Consider the following 19,796-nt stretch of genomic DNA (forward strand, 5'->3'; position numbering starts at 1 on the left):
GTCCAATATTTTAGTCTTGTTCTGTTTTACTTCCTATATTCATAATTATGATGTAATAAGTAGCCAATGCTGATTTGCTCAAATCAAAAAAGCCAGTACTTTAGATTTCCTCATGTGTCTGTCAACATCTTTGCTAACTACTCCTTCTTGCTCTTCAGTACTTCCTTTTTCTATATGTACATCTTTTAATCTTCTTTAGAGAAAGTAATGTCTTTATTTCACCCTTGGTTTTGACATGTTACTTAGAACATTGAGCATTTTACTCCTCTACATTTAGGTTACATTTTTGCTACTAGGAAGTCTATTGTCAGTATAATTGTCTTCTTTGATAAATACAGGTAACTTTCACTCTCAGGAGACTTTCAAAATCTTCTCCTTGTCTTTGATGTTCTGAAATTTCATTATGATGTGACTTTGTGTGGATTTTTGAATTATCTCTGCTTGAGAATCATTGTGATTCCTGAATCTGATGATCCCTGCTGTTTCAACAATTGTAAAAATTCTCAGCATTTTCTCCTCAAATATTGCTTCTTTTCCCTCAAATATCCCTTTTCTTCTGGAACGCCAATGAGATGTATTGTAACCCTCATTCTACCTTCCATGTTACTTTCTCTTTTACATTTTCCATTTTTTACGGTGATTTCTAGATAATTTCTTCAGTTTTTTCTTCCAGATTACTATTTTTTCTTCCTTTAGCTGTGTTTAATCTGATGTTTTAACAGTAACTGAGTTTTACATTTCAATAAGTATATTTTTCATTTCTAGGAGTTTGATTTTTCAAATCTGATCTTTTTCGATAGAATTGCATTAATGTTTTCAGTTCTACTGTTATTTCTTTAAACACTTATTTTGTATTTGGTTATCTAACACTTCAATTTTCTGAAATTTGAAAGTATTAGTTCTGCTGTTTCTTGCTCAAGGTGGTTTGATTCATCCAACCTTGAGCAAGAAACAGCAGAACTGTGGGGGCTCAGGCGGAGCAGACATTTATTTATGGGAATCCTGTACAACCTTAGTTAGAGTGCGTCCCTCCAGAGAGAACTTGCTGTTACTTATGCCAGGCCAGTGAGTAACAAATTTTGAATGAGTTTATGTTCATTTCTTTCCATGGAGTTTTCCTGATCATACAAAGCAAATTTAAAACCCAAACACACAAGGAAGGCAAGCCTGCCATTATGAATTCTCAGAGGACACTGTTTTCCTCCTCCTAGAACTCAGGTTGAAGCACTTCTTTTTTTCAGTTGTTTCTCCTTGCTGGTGGGCAGATTTTTTCCCTTGTTCACCTTTTCACTGAGGTTACAACAGTGGAAAGAATCCAAGTTCTACATGGAGGGTTCACTCTGTACCACTCATGAACTCAAGACCTCTCACCTGTTCTCACCTGGCCATTTAAATATGAGCCTTTGAAAACCAAGCTTGGTAAATGCTGTCATGGCATTGTCCATGTCAATGTCAGCTTAGCTCTTTTTATTTTAATTCTGTTTTTGGAAAATCTCTAGAGATTTCCTTCCTCTCTTAAGAGCTCCTTTATGAATATAGGAAGACGTCTGTTATATTTTAAAAGGATCATACAATAAGTGACATTTTGTGTCTGGCTTCTTTTACTTAGGCTAATGTTTTCAAGATTTACCCAAGTTGTAGCATGTAGCAGTGCTTCATTCCTTTTTATGGCTGAATAATATTCCAATGCATGGAGATATATTTTGTTTATTTATTTATTAGTTGATAGATATTGGGGTTGTTTCCACCTTTTGGCGATGGTGAATCATGCTGCTACGTGTGCCTCTTTTTTACTTTAGTCCCTTCCCTTGCTCTAGAAATGACCACTTTCATGACTATTTAATTCTTCCTTGCTTTTCTTTACAATTTTTTGCCACTTGATTTGTATACCTAACTAACATAACATAGCATCGCCTGTGCTAACCTTTACATAAACGTAGCCTTCGGGATCTAGCTTCTTTAACTGGCATGATGCTTTAAAGAGGTATCCACGGTACTATGGGTAGCTGCACTTCCTTTTTATTTCTACATTGCCTTTTTACTATATGAATATTTCACAATTTATTTAATGATATACCATTAAGGGAGAGCCAGGTAATTTTTAGAATAAGTTTGAGTCCTTAAAAAATCCAACTGAAATAGTAATTGGTCGCATTTAATTTATTGACTCAGTTAAGAGAACTGACTTATTTTTCACATCCAAACAACTGTGCTTTTTAGATAATGATAGGGAAGAAAAAAATGAAAGCAGTTGGTGTGTTATAGATGGGGCTGTGGGAGAAATTTCTTTTAAACAGAATTTCATATAAAGTTATTTAGGCAATAAATAAAGATTGGAAAGGAAACTTGGCTACTGAGTGCATACAAGCCCACAGATACCTGTAGCTGCATCTAGTCTGGAATGCATCCAGGACCACCAGCACCCAATGCAGTCACTTCAAGTGCAATGTGTCTAATTACCTGATCAGTGCACCAGTAGTACAAGGAGATGATGGAGATGCCAAAGACAATTCCAGGCCAGGGGAGGTCTCCAGTAATGGGATCTCGGAAGATATGGAAAGAATCCAGGCGAGGGAGGTAGCATTCTGGCTTGGCAGTCCAGTTTCCTTCACGGATTATGCTTGGCTTAGCATTTACGTAACGACGCAGTAGCTCCTGGTATCCTCCCACTTCTTTAAAGGCTTAAAAACACCATAAAATTGATCAGTACCTTAAATTGTATGATAACACATGTCTAAAGAACCAAGATTGCAAAGTAAGACCCAATTTGATTAACTGAATCTAACATAAAAAGTGCAATGGACTGACAAATAGTAGAGACTGTATGTGCCTAAGAAAAGATACCATTTATTTCAAAGAGAAAGAAGAGTATAGTGGACATTGTGGCCATGTGCCCAGCAACCCCTGCTCCCGCTGCTGGCAGCAGAACCTTTCTTTCTAGCTGCATTCCATCCTATGTGGCTTAGATGGGCTTCATCAATCTGTCTACCATTCCAATCTGCTATGTAACTCAGGCCTGGCCAATGCTCCCTGTCCCCTGGTCAGTGACTGATGGAATGGACTTGAAACTCAATCTTGGCTAATCAGAATTGTCCCAGGATTCATTCTTCTTTTTAAGGAACCAAAAAAGTCTGCCTACTTTCTTAGGGGTTCTCAGCTAGTACGGCAGTTTGAAGCTCTTTTGTCTACCCAGTTCATGCAGAACTCCAGATCTAGCTATGCCTGAGGCAATGTACCCCAGGAATTTTTAGCTATGTTAACCAAGAGAGTACTTATTTGCTTATACTAGTTTTGAACTGAAGTGCTATCACAAGTTATCGAAAGAATCTTGACTAAAACAGAAATTAATATTCGCTTTCCTGCATTGCCAGCAAAACATTTATGAAACTTCATATTTGAAATTTGCTTCACAGCCTGTGACATTTCTCCCTCAATATTCTACGTGGTGTAAAATCTTAACATTAAAGAAAAATATTTTCTAAAAGGCTCTAAAACACCCATAATTCCACATATCTAACTAAAAAACACTTTTATTTTGACATATTAAACCATGCTCTTTGATATAGACTAGATTTTTGAAGTAGGTTCAGAATCATCTGGAGTCAAGACTGGTCAACGAAAGGACACTGAGTGACTATGATTATAAATAATAAGACACCTCATAGCCTTTCTAAAAATGAATTCCATGTGCATTTTTTAAAAAGGTGAAATATAAAGCTACAAAGTTATTGGAAGAAAACAGGAGAATATCTTTATGAACTTGTGTTAGGAAATACATTCTTAAACAAGATATAAAAAGGAAAAGAAAGGCTAATAAATTTGACCTCAAAATTTAAAATTTATATGACTGAAACCAAATTAAAATTTTTTTAGACAGAAAGAAGAGATTTGCATCGTGTATAAATGACTCCTATTCACCAATAGCCAAGGAAAACTACTGGAAAGAAACATGGTAAGAATGTGAACAGGTAATTCACAAGAGAGGAAATACACATGGCCACTAAGTATATGAATAGATGCTCAGCCTCATCAGTGTCTGGAAACTTCGAATTAAAACAAAAATAAGATACTTTTCTTTCCTTCCCCTATTGGGCATATTTTTAAAAAGTCTTAAAATATTGTTAGCTGAGAGATTAGGAAACATAGATTCTCAAACATTGCTGAGAATATAAATTAATACAGTAGTCCTCTTTTATCTACAAGGGATACATTTTAACATCCTCAGTGGATGCTTGAAACCAGATAGCACCAAACCCTGTATATACTATGCTTTTTCCTATATGTACATACCTATGATAAAATTTAATTTATAAATTAGGCATAGTAAGTGATTTGTAACAATTACTATAATAAATTAGAATAATTATAATAATATACTCTAATAAAAATTATGTGAATGTGGTCTCTCTCTCTCAAAATATCTTATTGTTCTGTACATTTTCACTTAAAGGAAGCACTTTATGGCTTCTCTTGGCATATCCAAATTGCCAGTATCACTACTCTTGTATTTTGGGGCCATTATTAAGTAGAATAAAGGTAACTTGAATACAAGCACTACAATATGATGACAGTTGATCTGATAACTGAGATGGCTACTAAATGACTAAATGGCAGGTAGCTTATACAGTGTGATTCACTGAAAAAGGAATGATTCATGTCCCAGGTGGGATGAAGCGAGATTTTTATCACTACTCAGAATGATGTGCAATTTAAAACTTATGAATTTTTTATTTCTGGAATTTTCCATTTAATATCTTTGGACTGCAGTTAACTGCAGGTAACTGAAACTGCAGAAAGCGAAACCACAGAAAGCGGGGACTACTCTACAACCAATTTGGAGAGCAATTTGGGGTATTTCTTGACAAAGCTTATTTCAGTAATGTAATGTGTTTATTCCAGTAATGTAAGATTGTGTTAACATTCAAAATCAAGTCAATGTAATGCACTGTGTCATTTACAGGATAAAGGAGAAAAATAATCATCTCAGTAGATATGGGAAAAAAACACCTGATATAATTCAAGGCCTATGATTAATGATCTTAGAAAACTAGGAATGGAAGGGAACTTTGATAGTATGATAAAGAGTATCTTCAAAGAAATTGATAGCAAATATTTTATTTAATGGTGAAATATTCAAAGCTTTCCAAGACTGGGAATGAAGCAAGAATGTCTGCTGTCTCTACTTCTATTCAACACTATACTAAAGGTTTTGGCCAGTGTGATAACACAAGAAAAAGAAAAAAAGGTATAAAATTCAGAAAGGAAAAAAACAAAAAGATAACTTCTTGACCTGAGTGCTGCTTACCAGAGGGTGTTCACTTTGTGATATTTCATCTAGTCACACACTACTTTGGGTTGTGCACTTTTCAGTAAAAGGTTTATTACAAATACAAAAACATAAAAGTTGTAATAGATCTCTATTCACTGACATAGAAGTTTGCCTATGATATAGTACTAGAGATAGAAAAACAGGCACAAAATTTTGTTTTGATTCTATTTATATATATATATATATATATATGTATGTATGTATGTATGTATATATATATATATATATGTCAGATTAAAAAATGTTTATATATATGAAGACTATTTCTGGAAGGATATATACAATACTTATAATACTAGTTGTCTGGGGACTCGAACTGAGAAACTGAGGGCAACAAGTATTTCACAGTGTACCCTATTGTTTTGTTTAGCTTGTGTATATATTATCTAAAAATAAAAAAAATTGTTTATGTGCATGGACTCCCATTGTGACAAGTTTAAAGGGCAACACTCATTTGGATGTACAAGTTCTTGTATATTTTAAAAGAAAACAATTACTCCATTACTTTATAATAGTTTACTTAATAAAAGAAGTAACATGAATACCCCAAGTTAAAAATCCCATTAAACTTCTCAGGAAATATCTTAGTTTGTTTAGGCTGGGTGACTTATAAAGAACGAATTTCTTCCCACAGTTCTAGAGGCTGGCAAGTCAAGATCAAAGTGCTGGCCAACTGGGTGTCTAGTGAGGGCCCACTTCCTGGTTCACAGAGAACCATCTTCTCATTGTGTCCTTACATGATACAAGGGGTGAAGGAGCTCCCTAAGGTCTCTTTTATAAGGGCACTAATGTCATTCATGAGGGCAGAGCCTCCCAAAGGCCCCCATCTTATATACCATCACATTGGGGGTTAGGATTTCAACTAATAAATTTTGGGGGGACACGGACACTCAGTCTATAACAGTAAAGATTATATAATTATTTAGAAATATCATTGCTAACATTATATAGCATATCTTACCAGCCCCTAAAGTTTAATTTGATGTCATTTTCAACTATTTGGGTAGACTTGGCAGGTTTTAAAAATGTTGATGTTTAACACTAGCACACAATTAAATACAATGGCTTAGTGCATTTTACAGTTTATAGTTTTGTCACTCAAATAGTCATCACTTCTCAGCTCATTTAAAAATTCTTTGGATCATGCCTGATATGTACTTTGTGTCCCAGCAACATCATATTGAGTATACTTCATGGTGCACTAATGCTTACTGAGTGGTAAAACTGAGGATTGTGTGATTCTGTTAGATTCTATCTTTTCTCATTCCACGGGGTTCAATAACATGCTCTATGGAATGATTCTGCTTCAATTGTACTCACATATCATTTCAGTAATTTTTCAATACCTGAGCCAAGACCAATCTCTTACTCATGAAGCAGTGGGTAATAGCAACCTCACTAAGGTCATACTCCTAGCTAGTAGAAGGAAACTTCCATTTTAAGGTAAGTGTACTTGCTATTACAGGTACTACAATATGTTAGTTCATGTACTGGGCTTTGATGTTATAGAGACCCAGCTCTGAGTTCTGCTCTTGGTGTATCTTGCAAGCAAGTTATTTAGTTGAGACTCAGTTTCCTCATGTGTAAAATGAGGTTAACGACAGTAGTTATGCCTCATGGTGACTGTAATGATTAAAGCAGCAATATAGATAAATGCTTACATAGTACCTGATAATACATATCAGCTATTATTTTCATTTTTGTTACTTAATAATTTGTTAAATTCTTATGCCTTTTTATGTCCCAATTTCCCTTTACTTCTCATTTTTTTTAGATGAATGAATAACCTACTATGTGCCTCAGACTGCACTGTGTGAGGGATGGCTCTGGTTCTTAAGACGTTTTGGACCTGGGGGATGTTTCATTCATGTGACACAATCAATGAACAATCAAGGTATGCATCAAAAAATGTTGAGTGGTAGTGATGCAAGCCAGAGAAGAAAGATGTGCAGATGGAATAATCAAAGAATCACAGCTTTGGAGAGGATCTTCCATTGACCATGACAGATGGGTTTAATTGAGTGGACAAAAAGGAGAGGGGCTTCTAACTGGAGAGGAAGAGCATAAACAGAGGCACAGAGGTGGGGATGAGAGTGGCAGACCGCTCTTGACTGCTGTTCCAAAGCACTAGAGTTTGTTACCATTTCTCCTATTCCTCGACTCTTTTCTTCTCAAGTGAGCAGAAGTTTCCTCTCCAATTTTCAGCATGACCTTAGATAATGCTCTTGGGTCCTGAAGGCCTCTGTCTCATCTGTGAGATGAAGGTGCTGAAATGGCCCCGGGCAGCAATCAGATTCAAAGATTCCACCCATGGTGCTCAGTCTTCTCAAGATTTACTTACCAAAGCCCATTAGCAAGACTGATCCTAGAACCATAACGCCAGCATGTAAGGCATCAGTATAAATCACAGCTGCAAAACCACCTAAATAAGCAAGAGAAAGTAAAAAAGCCACATTTGACTCTTTTCACTGAAAGTTGCTTTGGCATCCTATTCTACATACTTGTTCTCTCCTAGATATCCACATTCACACCTTTTTTCTCTTTAATTCAGTGGGTCTTATAACTATTTATGCTTAGTCTCAGTAAATCCTGTTTTCTCTCTTTAATATCCTTCATGATCCTTTGTTGGATTCTTATCTTGCCCTTCTATGTCCCAATTTCTCTTTAAATCCAATTTTTTCCATAAATGAAAATACGGTAGTTTTCCTAAGGAAAATAAACCTAGTAGTTTTCCTAAAATCTCAGTTTGGAAGCAATAGTAGCATCCCTGGCCTCTACCTGCTGGATGTCAATATAGACCTCTCCAATTGTGACAAGCAAAAATGTCTCTGGACATTACCAAATGTCTCCTGGGAAGGAAAACCCAATCCCCATTCCCACCTCTGAGAACCACTGAGTGAGCGCATTCCATTCCCAGCCCTGATTCTCTCCACTCAACTGTAATGAACTGAGCTACTGCTGAACAAAACATAGGACGAGAGCACTCACTCTCAAAACCTAGGCAGAGGTTGTCTAGGACTGAACTGCCTACATAAAAGATCCCATCTGATGGCCAGACCAGGTTATTAGAGGTGAGCAGGATAGCCTGAAGCTGCCGCCTCTCCCTCCTTCCTTTTCTGTGCTCCCACTCTTTTTCCTGGCAGCCTACTGTATCAGGCCCAGTCCCACCCCAAACACAATTACTGCCATCCTGCCGGCCCCCTTGGAAAGCCCCCACGAGCCCAATCTGATTTCTAGGGGTAAGACTTCACTTAGATACCCTGTCTTGATTATTTTCACTGTTCTCTCCATCCCCAGGCCTCAGGAATGTGATTTACAGACTCAGAGAAAATGCAAAAGCTAAAGACTCCTGCTTCAATGTCTACCAGGATGCCATTAAGAGGCAGAGTTTTCAAGTCAATATAAATACCTGTGTGGTTAGAGTAATCTCACCTGTGATGGTATAAATGCCAATAAATATCAGCAAGAATATGGTGGCCTGGTAAACATCCCATCCAAAAATCAGCCCCATGACCATGGCACTAGTGCTGATCTCCACCTGAAATGAGTGTAAAGGCGCAGTCTGTACTTTCGTTTTTAGCTCAATTGACAGCAATCCCATAAAAACACTCGTCTTAGAAGCCATTTGCGGTTAGCACACCCACTCCATCACTAGTGGACACTGGGTGAGGGTTACTCAACAGGCTTGTGCCCCACGAGTTCAGCCAAGGTCAGCACCTTTAGGGCTTGGGTTAACTCAACTGATCCAGTTAATACAACTTAGCATCCTCCTCCTTGGAGCCTGAGTGGGGAGTGTGCTGAGAGAGAGCTGTTCCTGCAGTTCTGTCATTGAGAAAAGGCAAAGGGAACAGTTTATCAGGAGTTGGCAAGCTTTTTCTATAGAGGGCCAGATTGTAAATGTAGGCTTTGTAGGCCACATATGGTCTGTTTTTTACAACCCTTTAGAACCGTAAAAACCATTCTTAGCTTAAGGACTTTACAAGGCAGACCACCAGGAAGATTGGCCTGTGGGCTTGATTTGTTGATCCCTGGCTTAGTTGACAGTGATTCTGAAGCATCTGCACATCATTTAAAAGGATAACTTCTTGCTTTTTTATTCTGGTCTCCAAAGTCAGGGATATAATGGGCAGAGATTCTCCCAACACTCATCTATCCATTTATTTACCAAATGTTAGTAATACTGAGTACCAACCATGTAGTAGGTATTTAGCAGGGTTCAGGAGACACAGATGTTACCAGAACTTAGTCCCTGTCTTCAAGTAGCTTACAATTAATGAGGGAGACAGACCACTAAATTGGCAATTTCCATGCAATAAGTGACACTCATTTGATAATTCAAAAAGTATTTATTGAGTGCCTATGTGATAAAAGTGTTCTCAGCACAGAAGGCAATGCAGTGGACAAGCCAGGCTAGTCTCTAAGCTTCAAAAAGTTTGCACCAAAGTGGAGAAAACAGAAAATAAGGAAACAAATAAATTTCTATTGTATGGTGACAAAGAAAATAAAAACAGTAATGGAGTAGAGATTGACCAGCACATCCGTGGAAGGCCTCTCCAAGGAGGCGATATTTGAAAAATCTGGGAAAGAACATTCCAGACACAGTATAGAGCAGGTGTCAAAGGCTTTAAGTTGGAATAAGCTTGCTGGATTTGAGAAACAATAAAGCAGACAGTGCGGCTACAGCATGGTGAGGGGACAAGGACAGAGAGGCAGGGGCTAGAACAAGGTAGTCCTTACCAGTCATAAGAAGGACTTTAGTTTAGTTTACTTTAGTTTAGTTTATTTTTTTTTGTCAGGGCAATGGGAACTTCTGGATTGTTTTAAGCAGGGGAGTGACATTACCTAATGATATGACATGGGTAAGCCCAAAGTTCTCTGGGAACACAGAAGAAGGACATATAACCCCATCCTGGGAGGCAGAGAAGATGCCTCTGCCTTTTATTTTTTACACAGTATTATTAAGCTATTTTTCTCTATTCAAGGTAAGACAGCAGAGACCAACAAGTAATTTATGGGGCCCTAGAATGATCTGCTGGGACAAATCTAGCATAGTCCTGCCTACTGATTCTTCTTTGTTTTGTTATCTTTTTTGGGTGGCTTTTACACAACTTACTGAGACCCTATTGAAGATGTAGAGGAATAAGTACAGAATAGCGAGGAGGAACTGGATCCGGGAGCTACCAAACCTCTTCCTCAAATATTCTGGCATTGTCACCACCTATAAGAGCAACAAGAGAAGTTACTATCAGACAGAGTGCCGGAAGAGGCAGGCCCACAGGGATGGGCCTCGATCGCAAAGTGCTGGATGTCAGAGATGTGTTGATGGTGGGAGCAGCCCAAGAAAACCGGATGCAGGGTCATCAACTCTGGCTGCATTGCACAGCACCTGTTAAAATGAGAGAAATAAGAACGGACAGGCAATATAGCTGTCTTTGAGAAGCACGGAATCTAGATTCCTGTGCAATCTTCGGAATACAGGAGGAGATCCAGCTAACTGAAAATGTCTAATAATGACAAATCACTTTTATGAAATAATCATAGAGCAAAATCAAATGCTTTATCACATACTACATATATAACAAGTGCTCCAGAGAGACAGAACTTGACTCTGTGCCAATGCTGCTTGTGTATGTGCTGGTGCCCCAAACAATTCTGTTAATTTCTACTTCCATCCTCTCAGGCTGCATGCACCCAGTGGCAAAGAGTGCGTCCTTTCTGTTCATTAGACTCATTAGCACAGTGGCTGGCTCATGGTAGATGAATAAGTAATTGTTAAATGAATCCTTTCCCACCTTCTGACCTGAATATCCTCATGTGCTCTTGTCTACCTACCTTACACATGCTTAACTCAAATTCCATATGCTTTATGAAGATGTACCTGGGGGCTTCATAGGGACCATATGCCCTCTTCTAAAACACTACAGTTTTTATTACTTTCACCTTTCACTTGTTTTTCTTTTTTAAGCATATACTGTCATATATGGCTCATTTTCTCAATCATGTTCTAAGCTGTTTTATACTTACTACTTGCATTAGTCTGCTAGGGCTGCCACAACAAAGTATGATGACTGACTGAGTGTATTATTTCACAGTTCTAGAGGCTGTAATTTCAAGGTGTTAGCGGGTTGCCTCTGAGGACACTGAAGGAAGATCTGTTCCAGGCTTCTCTTCTTGGCTTGTTGATAGCTGTTTTGCCTGTGTCTTCATATCTTATTCTCTCTGAACATGTCTGTGTCCAAATTTCCACTTTTTTGGATTAGTTCTTTTTATTCCTTAGATTCTGCATATAAGTGAAATCATATAGTGTTATCTTTCTCTGTCTGACTTAAATACCTTCTAGGTCCATCAAAGCAATATCTTTTTCCATCTCCTTCCTTTTCATATGTAGGGGTCTTGTTTTCTTATCCTTTCAGCCATTCTATCTTTTGGTTGGAGCACTTAATTCTTTTCCATTTAAGGTACTTATTGATAGGAAGGTAGTTGTTACCATTCTTTATTCCAGTTTTTGATACAGGAATAAAGGGACTTAAAGAAGTCTCTCCAACATTTCCTTTAATACTGGCTTGGTGGTGATAAATTCCTTTAGCTTATTTTTGTCTGGGAAGCTCTTTATCTGTCCTTCACCTGTAAATGATAGCTTTGCTGGATAAATTATTCTTGTAGATCCTGGGTCTTCATCCTGTCAAATATTTTTTGTCAAGTCCTTCTGTCCTGCACAGTTTTTTTTTGAGAAATCAACTACCAGTCTTATAGGTGTTCCCTTGTTTTTCTCTTGCTGCTTTTAATATTCTTTCTTTGTATTTAACCATTGGAATTTTAATTATGATGTATCTTGGTGTGGGCCTCTTTGGATCCCGGATTTTTGGAATTCTCTGAGCTTCCTGGGGTTTTATGTCCATTTCTTTCACCAAGTTAGAGAAGTTTTCCATTATCATTTCTTCAAACAGCTGTTCAACATCTTGATTTTCTTCTGTTACGCTGATCAGATGAATATTTGGAGCCTTAATAGTGTCCCATATCTTCTTTAAATTATTTTTATAGTCTTGGCATCTTTTTCTTGCCATTCTGATTAAGTGTCCTGATTGCCTTTCCTGTCCTCTAGATATGGCATTTGATCCTCTTCTTTATTCACTTTGTTTATTCCATTTAATATACTTCTCATCTCAGATAATGTGTTCTCCATTTCAGACTGGTTCTCTTTTATAATTTCTATTTCCATTTTTATGTTTTTTCTCTCTTTGTTGGAGTTTTCTACACTTCCCAAAAGTTCACTGAGCATCTTTATAAGCGGTGTTTTGAACTCTGCATCTGTTAGATTGGTTGACTCCATTATATCTGGATCTCTGTTTTGTTCTTTTATGTGATTTCTGCTTCTTTGTCTTCCCATTTTGGCTGCCTTTCTGTGTCTGTTTCTATGTACTAAGCAAAGTTCCTAAGTCTCCTGGTCTTATTAGTGTGGACTTGTGAAGTTGGTGTTCAGTGGCACAGTCCTGAGAGGGATTCAGCTGCAGGCCAAATTTAGCCCAAGCCTCTACCCCTCTGGAGCCACCTGTTAAGATTCAGCAAGCAATCCACAGATGCTACGCTTATAGTTGCCTCAAAAGGCCACACCAGAAACCAAGGCCAGCTGCCTCCACCAGTGTGAGTCTCAGTAAGGAGCATCTGACTCACTGAGGAGATACCTGGATGTGGCTTGGGTGGGACTGTGAGTTGGGGGAGGCGAGGTTTCAAGGAATCCTCTGGGCGGAGCGACCTCTGTTATCCAGTTTGATGAGGTCATAGCTATAGCAGTGCTTTGTCCTTGCACTGCTCCTTGTTTCCATCACAACTTTGGTTTGGTCGATAGAGGGATGAACAGAGCCTCTGTCATGTACGCCACTTTTTTCTCTTCCTCCAAATTTCTACTTCTTAAAAGGTCATACTAGATTAGGACCCACCCTAATGACCTCATTTTAACATAAATATTATTCTTTAAAAATCTTATCTTAAAATATGGTCACGGTCTGAGGTAATTTTCTTGAGGTTATGGCTTCACAATTACAAGTGTTAGGGTGTACAGCAAATAGGCCTTTCACATTTTTAATGCCCTTCCACATTTTTAATTTTAACTGTTTTATGAGGCATTATTTACACAGTAAAATTCTCCCATTTGAAGTTTAAAGTTTTATGAGTTTCGGAAAATGTGTACAGTTGTGGAATCACCACCACACTCAAGATAAAAAACATTTCCAACACCCCCACAAAACGCTCTAGGGCTTACAGTCAAGGCCTTCATCCCACCACTGATCCCAGACAACCAGTATCAGCTGTCACCACAGATTTATCTTTTCTAAAATTTCAAATAAATGGAATCATAAAGTATGTACTTTATGTCTTGCTTCTTTCACTTGGCATGATGTTTCTGAGATTCATCCATGTTGTTGCATAATTCCTCTATAGGGTTGAGTAGACCATGCCACATGTTGTTTATCTATTCTCTTATTCCAATTTAGATATGTTCTGAATATGTCTTTATATTGTAAATATATTCTACAAATATTTTGTCTTTATCTTGACTTTTCTTTTTCTTAAAAATATGTTTCAAAGAGTTTTAAATCTTATTTTGGAGGATTTACGGGAAACATTGTGGAGTAAGAGATGTCCCCAGATCTCTCCCTTTGAAACAACAATAAGCTGAACATCTAAAACTCAACAAAAAACACCCAAACTTCATATCAGCATTCTGAGCATGGGATCTGCGCATAAGAGCTACCAAGGTCAGAACCCTGGGTGTTGGGCGGTAGACTGGGAGAAATAAAGAAGCTGCCTCTTGCAGCCACCAGAGCTCCCTGCAGGAGGAGGGGGAGGAGGGTGAAGGTACGGGAACTTCCCTGAACTGCCCTGCCTGGGACTGCTATGAGCTCCCCATGCTGGGTGGAAGGGCCCAGTCATCAGGGCAGAAGACAGAGAAGCAGGACGGGACTGCAGAGAAACAACAGTTGATTTTTACTAGCCCTGGCTGCAAAACCGAGGCTGAGCCACAGCCCCCAACTCCCAACCCAGAGGGGACCTCCTCACATACCCTTCAAGACTGATCACTGTGGAGCCCCAGGGCAATCTGAGCAAATGCTGCCTAGACTGTCATTTACACTGACAGGGACTGAAACAGGGTAGTGAGTGTGATTAAATATCTACAAGAAAAATTTAAAAAAAAGGCATTTTAAGGCTTAGATGCCACCTACTGGAAACCAAAAGAAAAGCGCCTTCTTTGCAACAAGCTAAAGAGATCTTTATATAATAAACTTTCTTTCTGGAAAAACAGCAGAATATACTTCTATTAATGGCCTGGCGGAGAAATAGTCCATTAAACACCAAGAACAACCAAGGTGACAAGGCATCTCAGAAAGAAAGAGAAAAATCTCTAGAAAATAAGCTTACATACATAGAAATATGCAACTTAAACAACAGAGACTTCAGGATGGTACTTCTGAAAAAACTCAATGAGATCCAAAACAATTCAAATCTATAATTTCAGTAACTGAAAAAACAACTAGATGAGCAGAGCAAGAAGACTGAAACCATCAAAAAGAACAGAATAGATCTTATAGAGATTAAAAAAAAGAAAAACACACTATAAGAGTTGAAAAATGAAATAGCAAGCTTGGGAAGTAGAGTCGACCAAATGGGAAAGAAAGGACCAGTGATATCAAAGACAGAAATTTAGAAATCAGAAGGAAGAAGAGAGAAACCAAAGAATGAAAAATAATGAAAGAGAAATTCAAGAACTAGCTGATACCATCAGGAGAGGAAACATAAGAATAATAAGCATTATTGAAGGGAAAGAAAAGGAGCAGGGACTAGAAATGTAAATGGACTATTTTCAGACAAATAGTGGATGAGAATTTCCCAAATCTAAGGAATGAGCTGGAGCTTGGAATTCAAGAAGTCAACAGAACACCCAATATCTCAACCCAAAAAGGCCTTTACCAAGACACATTGTATTAAAGTTATCAAAAATCAACAACAAAGATAGAATTCTCAGGGCAGCCAGGGAGAAAAAACAGTAACTTATAAAGGTAAACCAATTAGATTATCCTTGGACTTCTCAGCACAAACATTATAAGCCAGAAAGGAATGGAATCAAATATTTAAACTACTAAGTGAAAGGAACTACCAGCCTAGAATAATGTATCCAGCTAAGCTCTCTCTTAGATATGAAGGAGAAATTAAGACTTTTCCAGACATATAAAAACTGAGGAAATTCTCCACTACAAGGCCTGCACTATAGGAAATACTGAAAGGGGTCAGTATTCACCTAAAACAAAATGACAAAAAAAACCCCAAACAAACCATAATTAGGAGTAAAGTGACTATCAGGCAAATAGAAGCAGAGGAGTGCAACCCTTACTAAGAACAGGGCATTATAAGCCTAAATAATAAAAAGAGAATTGTTATAACAAGATGGTAATGAATGTTCAGCATACATAGGGACAAATTGAGACAACAATGACTGAAAAGGGGAGGATTCAAAGATCCAAATTCACAAAGGGGAATGGTGATAAGGCATGTGCAGAAAAAAATGATGGATGACTGTATATATATAACTATCCTTCTCATATTCATAATGGTAACCTCGTACCAAAGATTCAGAACCAAAGTATATAACGTAAAACAAGAAGAACCAGAGGCAAAACCCACAAAAGTCTACCAAAATAAAGAAAACAGAAACACAAGAACAAGGAAGCAATGGACACACCGAGCTACCAGAAAGCAAAAGATAAAATGGCTATAAGAAGACTTCATATTTCAATAATCACCCTAAATGTAAATGGACTAAACTCACCAATAAAAAGGAATAGAGTTGCAGAATGGATCAAAAAAACAAAACTCAACCATATGCTGCCTACAGGAGACACATCTCAGCTCCAAAGACAAATACAGACTCAAAGTGAAAAGGGTGGAAAATGATATTTCAAGCAAATGGCACTCAGAGAAAAGCGGGAGTAGCGATACTAATATCAGAAGAAACAGACTTCAAAATAAAAAAGGCAAAGAAAGATACTGTGGGACATTTCATAATGATAAAGGGAATCATGCACGAAGAAGACATAACACTTAGTAATATCTATGCTCCCAATCAAGGAGCCCCAAAATATGTAAAGTAATTACTAACAGAACTAAAGAGAAAAACAGACCAAAACACTATCGTAGTAGGAGACCTAAATACCCCACTGTCGGATATGGACAGATCATTCAAACAGAAAATCAATAAGGAAATAACATCCTTAAATGACACATTAGTCCAACTGGACTTAAATGACATATACAGAGCCTTCTATCCCAAAACAGCTGCTTGTACATTCTTCTCTAGTGCACATGGAACATTCTCAAGAATCGACCACATACTGGAATACAGAGATAGCCTCAACAAATATAAGGGGGTTGAAATCATACCAACCATATTCTCTGATCATAATGCTTTGAAACTAGAGATCAACTGCAAAAAGAAAGCAGGAAGAACCACGAATACATGGAGATTAAACAACATGCTACTGAAGAATAACTGGGTCACAGAAGAAATAAAAAGAGAAATCAAGAGATACATAGAAATTAATGATAATGATAATACAACATATCAAAACTTTTGGGACATAGCAAAAGCAGTCATAAGAGGAAAGTTCATATCATTATAGACCTATTTCCAAAAACAAGAACGAGCCCAAATAAGCAACCTAACGTTTCATCTTAAAAAACTAGAAAAGGAAGAACAAATGAAGCCTAAAGTCAGCAGAAGGAAAGAAGTAATCAAAATTAGAGTAGAAATAAATGAAATTGAAAATAAAAAAACGATAGAAAAAATAAATGCAACAAAGAGCTGGTTCTTTGAGAAGGTTAATAAAATTGACAATCACCTGGCTAGACTCACTAAAGAAAAAAGAGAAAGGACACAAATAAAATCAGGGATGAAAGAAGGGAAATTACAACTGATATTGCAGAAATACAAAGGATCATACAAGAATACTAGGAAAAAGTATATAACACCAAATTTAATAACCTAGAAGAAATGGATCAGTACTTAGAAAAATACAACCTTTCTAGACTGAATCAAGAAGAACTGAAAAATCTAAATAAACCGATCAGCAGTACAGAAATTGAAACAATCATCAAAAACCTACCAAAAAGTAAAAGTCCAGGACCAGATGGCTTCACCATTGAATTCTACCAAACATTCAAAGAAGATTTAATACCTATTCTCCTCAAACTCTTCCAAAAAATCCAAGAGGAGGCATTACTTCCCAACTCATTTTATGAGGCCAATATTACTCTGATACCAAAACTTGGTATCAGACCAATATCTCTCATGAACACAATCCTAAGTAAGATACTAGCGAACCGAATACAGCAATGTATTAAAAAGATTATACACCACGATCAAGTAGGCTTCATCCCAGAGGCACAGGGATGGTTCAACATACACAAATCGATAAATGTGATACACCACAAAAACAAATTAAAAAATAAGAATCATATGATCATATCAATAGATGCAGAAAAAGCCTTTGACAAGATACAGCATCCATTTAAGATCAAAACGCTTAACAAAATTGGTATAGAAGGAAAGTACCTTAATATAATAAAGGCCATATATGACAAACTCTCAGCCAACATTATACTTAATGGTGAAAGACTAAAAACCTTCCCTCTAAGATCAGGAACAAGGCAAGGCTGTCCACTATTGCCACTGTTATTCGATATAACATCGGAGGTCCTAGTGAGTGCAATCATCAATCAGGCAAGAGAAAGATATAAAAGGCATCCAAATAAGAAATGAAGAAGTTAAACTGTCACTATTTGCGGATGACATGATTTTCTACATAGAAAACTCTAAAGACTCCACAAGAACACTACTAGAAACAATAAGCAAACACAGTAAAGTTTCTGGATACAAAATCAATGTTCAAAAATCCATAGCTTTCCTATACTCTAATAATGAAGTGTCAGAAAAAGAAGTGGAAAAAATAATTCCTTTTGCAATTGCAATAAAAAGAATAAAATACCTAGGAATAAAATTAATGAAACAAGTGAAGAATCTATACAATGAAAACTACAAGACCCTATTAAAAGAAATTGAAGAAGATACAAAGAAATGGAAAGGTATTCTGTGTTCTTGGATTGGAAGAATCAACATAGGTAAAATGCCCATAGGTAAATAGACACATGGACTAGTGGAACAGAATCGAGAGTCATATTTATATGGGCAAATAATTTTCAACAAGAAAGTTAAAAACATACAGCAGAGAAAGGAAAGCCTCTTCAATAAATGGTGCTGGGAAAACTGGAAAGCCACCTGCAAAAGAATGAAACTAGACTGTTGTCTATCACCACATACCAAAATTAACTCAAAATGGATTAAGGACCTGAATATAAGACCAGAATCAATAAAATGCATAGAAGAAAATATAGGAACTAAACTCAAGGACATTGGACTTAAAGAGGATTTTGTGAATTTGACTTCAAAGGCAAGGGAAGTAAAAGCAAAAATAAATGAATGGGACTACATCAAACTAAAAAGCTTCTGATCAGCAAAAGAAATCGTCGGCAAGGTAAAGAGACAACCATCCAAATGGGAAAATATATTTACAAGCAATGTCTCCGATAAGGGCCTAATATTCAAAATATACAAAGAACTAATACAACTCAATAACAACAAAAAAACAAATGATCCAGTCAAAAATTGGGCAGAGAACCTGAACAGACACTTCTCCCTAGAGGACATACAAATGGCCAACAACTATATGAAAAGATGCTCAACATCGCTAGCTATTAGGGAAATGCAAATCAAAACCACAATGAGATGTCATCTCACACCTGGTAAAATAGCTATACTCAACAGGATAAGTAATAACAAATGTTGGAAAGGATGCAGAGAAAAAGGAACCCTCATACACTGCTGATGGGACTGCAGATTGGTACAGCCACTATGGAAAACAGTATGGAGGTTCCTCAAAAAACTAAGACTTGATCTACCATATGATCTAGCAATCCCTCTACTGGGTATTTACCCCAAAGACTTGAAAACCCAGAACCAAAAAGATATTTGCACACCAATGTTCATAACAGCATTATTCACAGTGGCCAGGACATGGAAGCAACTGAAGTGTCCTACGGCAGATGACTGTCTAAAGAAGTTGTGGTACATATATACAATGGAATATTATTCAGCCATAAGAAGAGATGAAATACTGCCATTTGCAACAACATGGATGGACCTTGAGATAATCATGCTAAGCGAAATAAGCCAGACTGAAAAAGTTGAAAATCATGTGATATCACTTATATGTGGAATATAAACCTAAAAGCAACAAATGAGCAGGACAACACAAACAGAGACTCATGGACATAGACTATAGACTAGTGGTTACCAGAGGACTATAGAGTAGTGGTTACTAGTGGGGTGGGGGAGAAGGGGAGAAGTAGACAGGGTAAA

General features: G+C 37.2%; 1 protein-coding gene across 1 annotated transcript in view; it reads right to left on the minus strand.

The window, feature by feature from the left end:
* The window catches only part of LOC120590551 (sodium/glucose cotransporter 1-like), a 59,150-nt gene that overhangs the window by 22,767 nt on the left and 16,587 nt on the right, over window positions 1-19,796 (minus strand). Inside the window, exons 5-8 of the mRNA XM_039848341.1 lie at window positions 10,443-10,547; window positions 8,762-8,867; window positions 7,671-7,751; window positions 2,461-2,681 (exon numbers count right to left, since the gene is read on the minus strand). Of these exons, the coding sequence (XP_039704275.1) occupies window positions 2,461-2,681; window positions 7,671-7,751; window positions 8,762-8,867; window positions 10,443-10,547 (513 nt within the window). The remainder of the gene's footprint in view (window positions 1-2,460; window positions 2,682-7,670; window positions 7,752-8,761; window positions 8,868-10,442; window positions 10,548-19,796) is intronic.

This window comes from Pteropus medius, unplaced genomic scaffold (assembly GCF_902729225.1).
Source record: "Pteropus medius unplaced genomic scaffold, Ma_sr-lr_union100, whole genome shotgun sequence".
Taxonomy (NCBI): Eukaryota; Metazoa; Chordata; class Mammalia; order Chiroptera; family Pteropodidae; genus Pteropus; species Pteropus medius.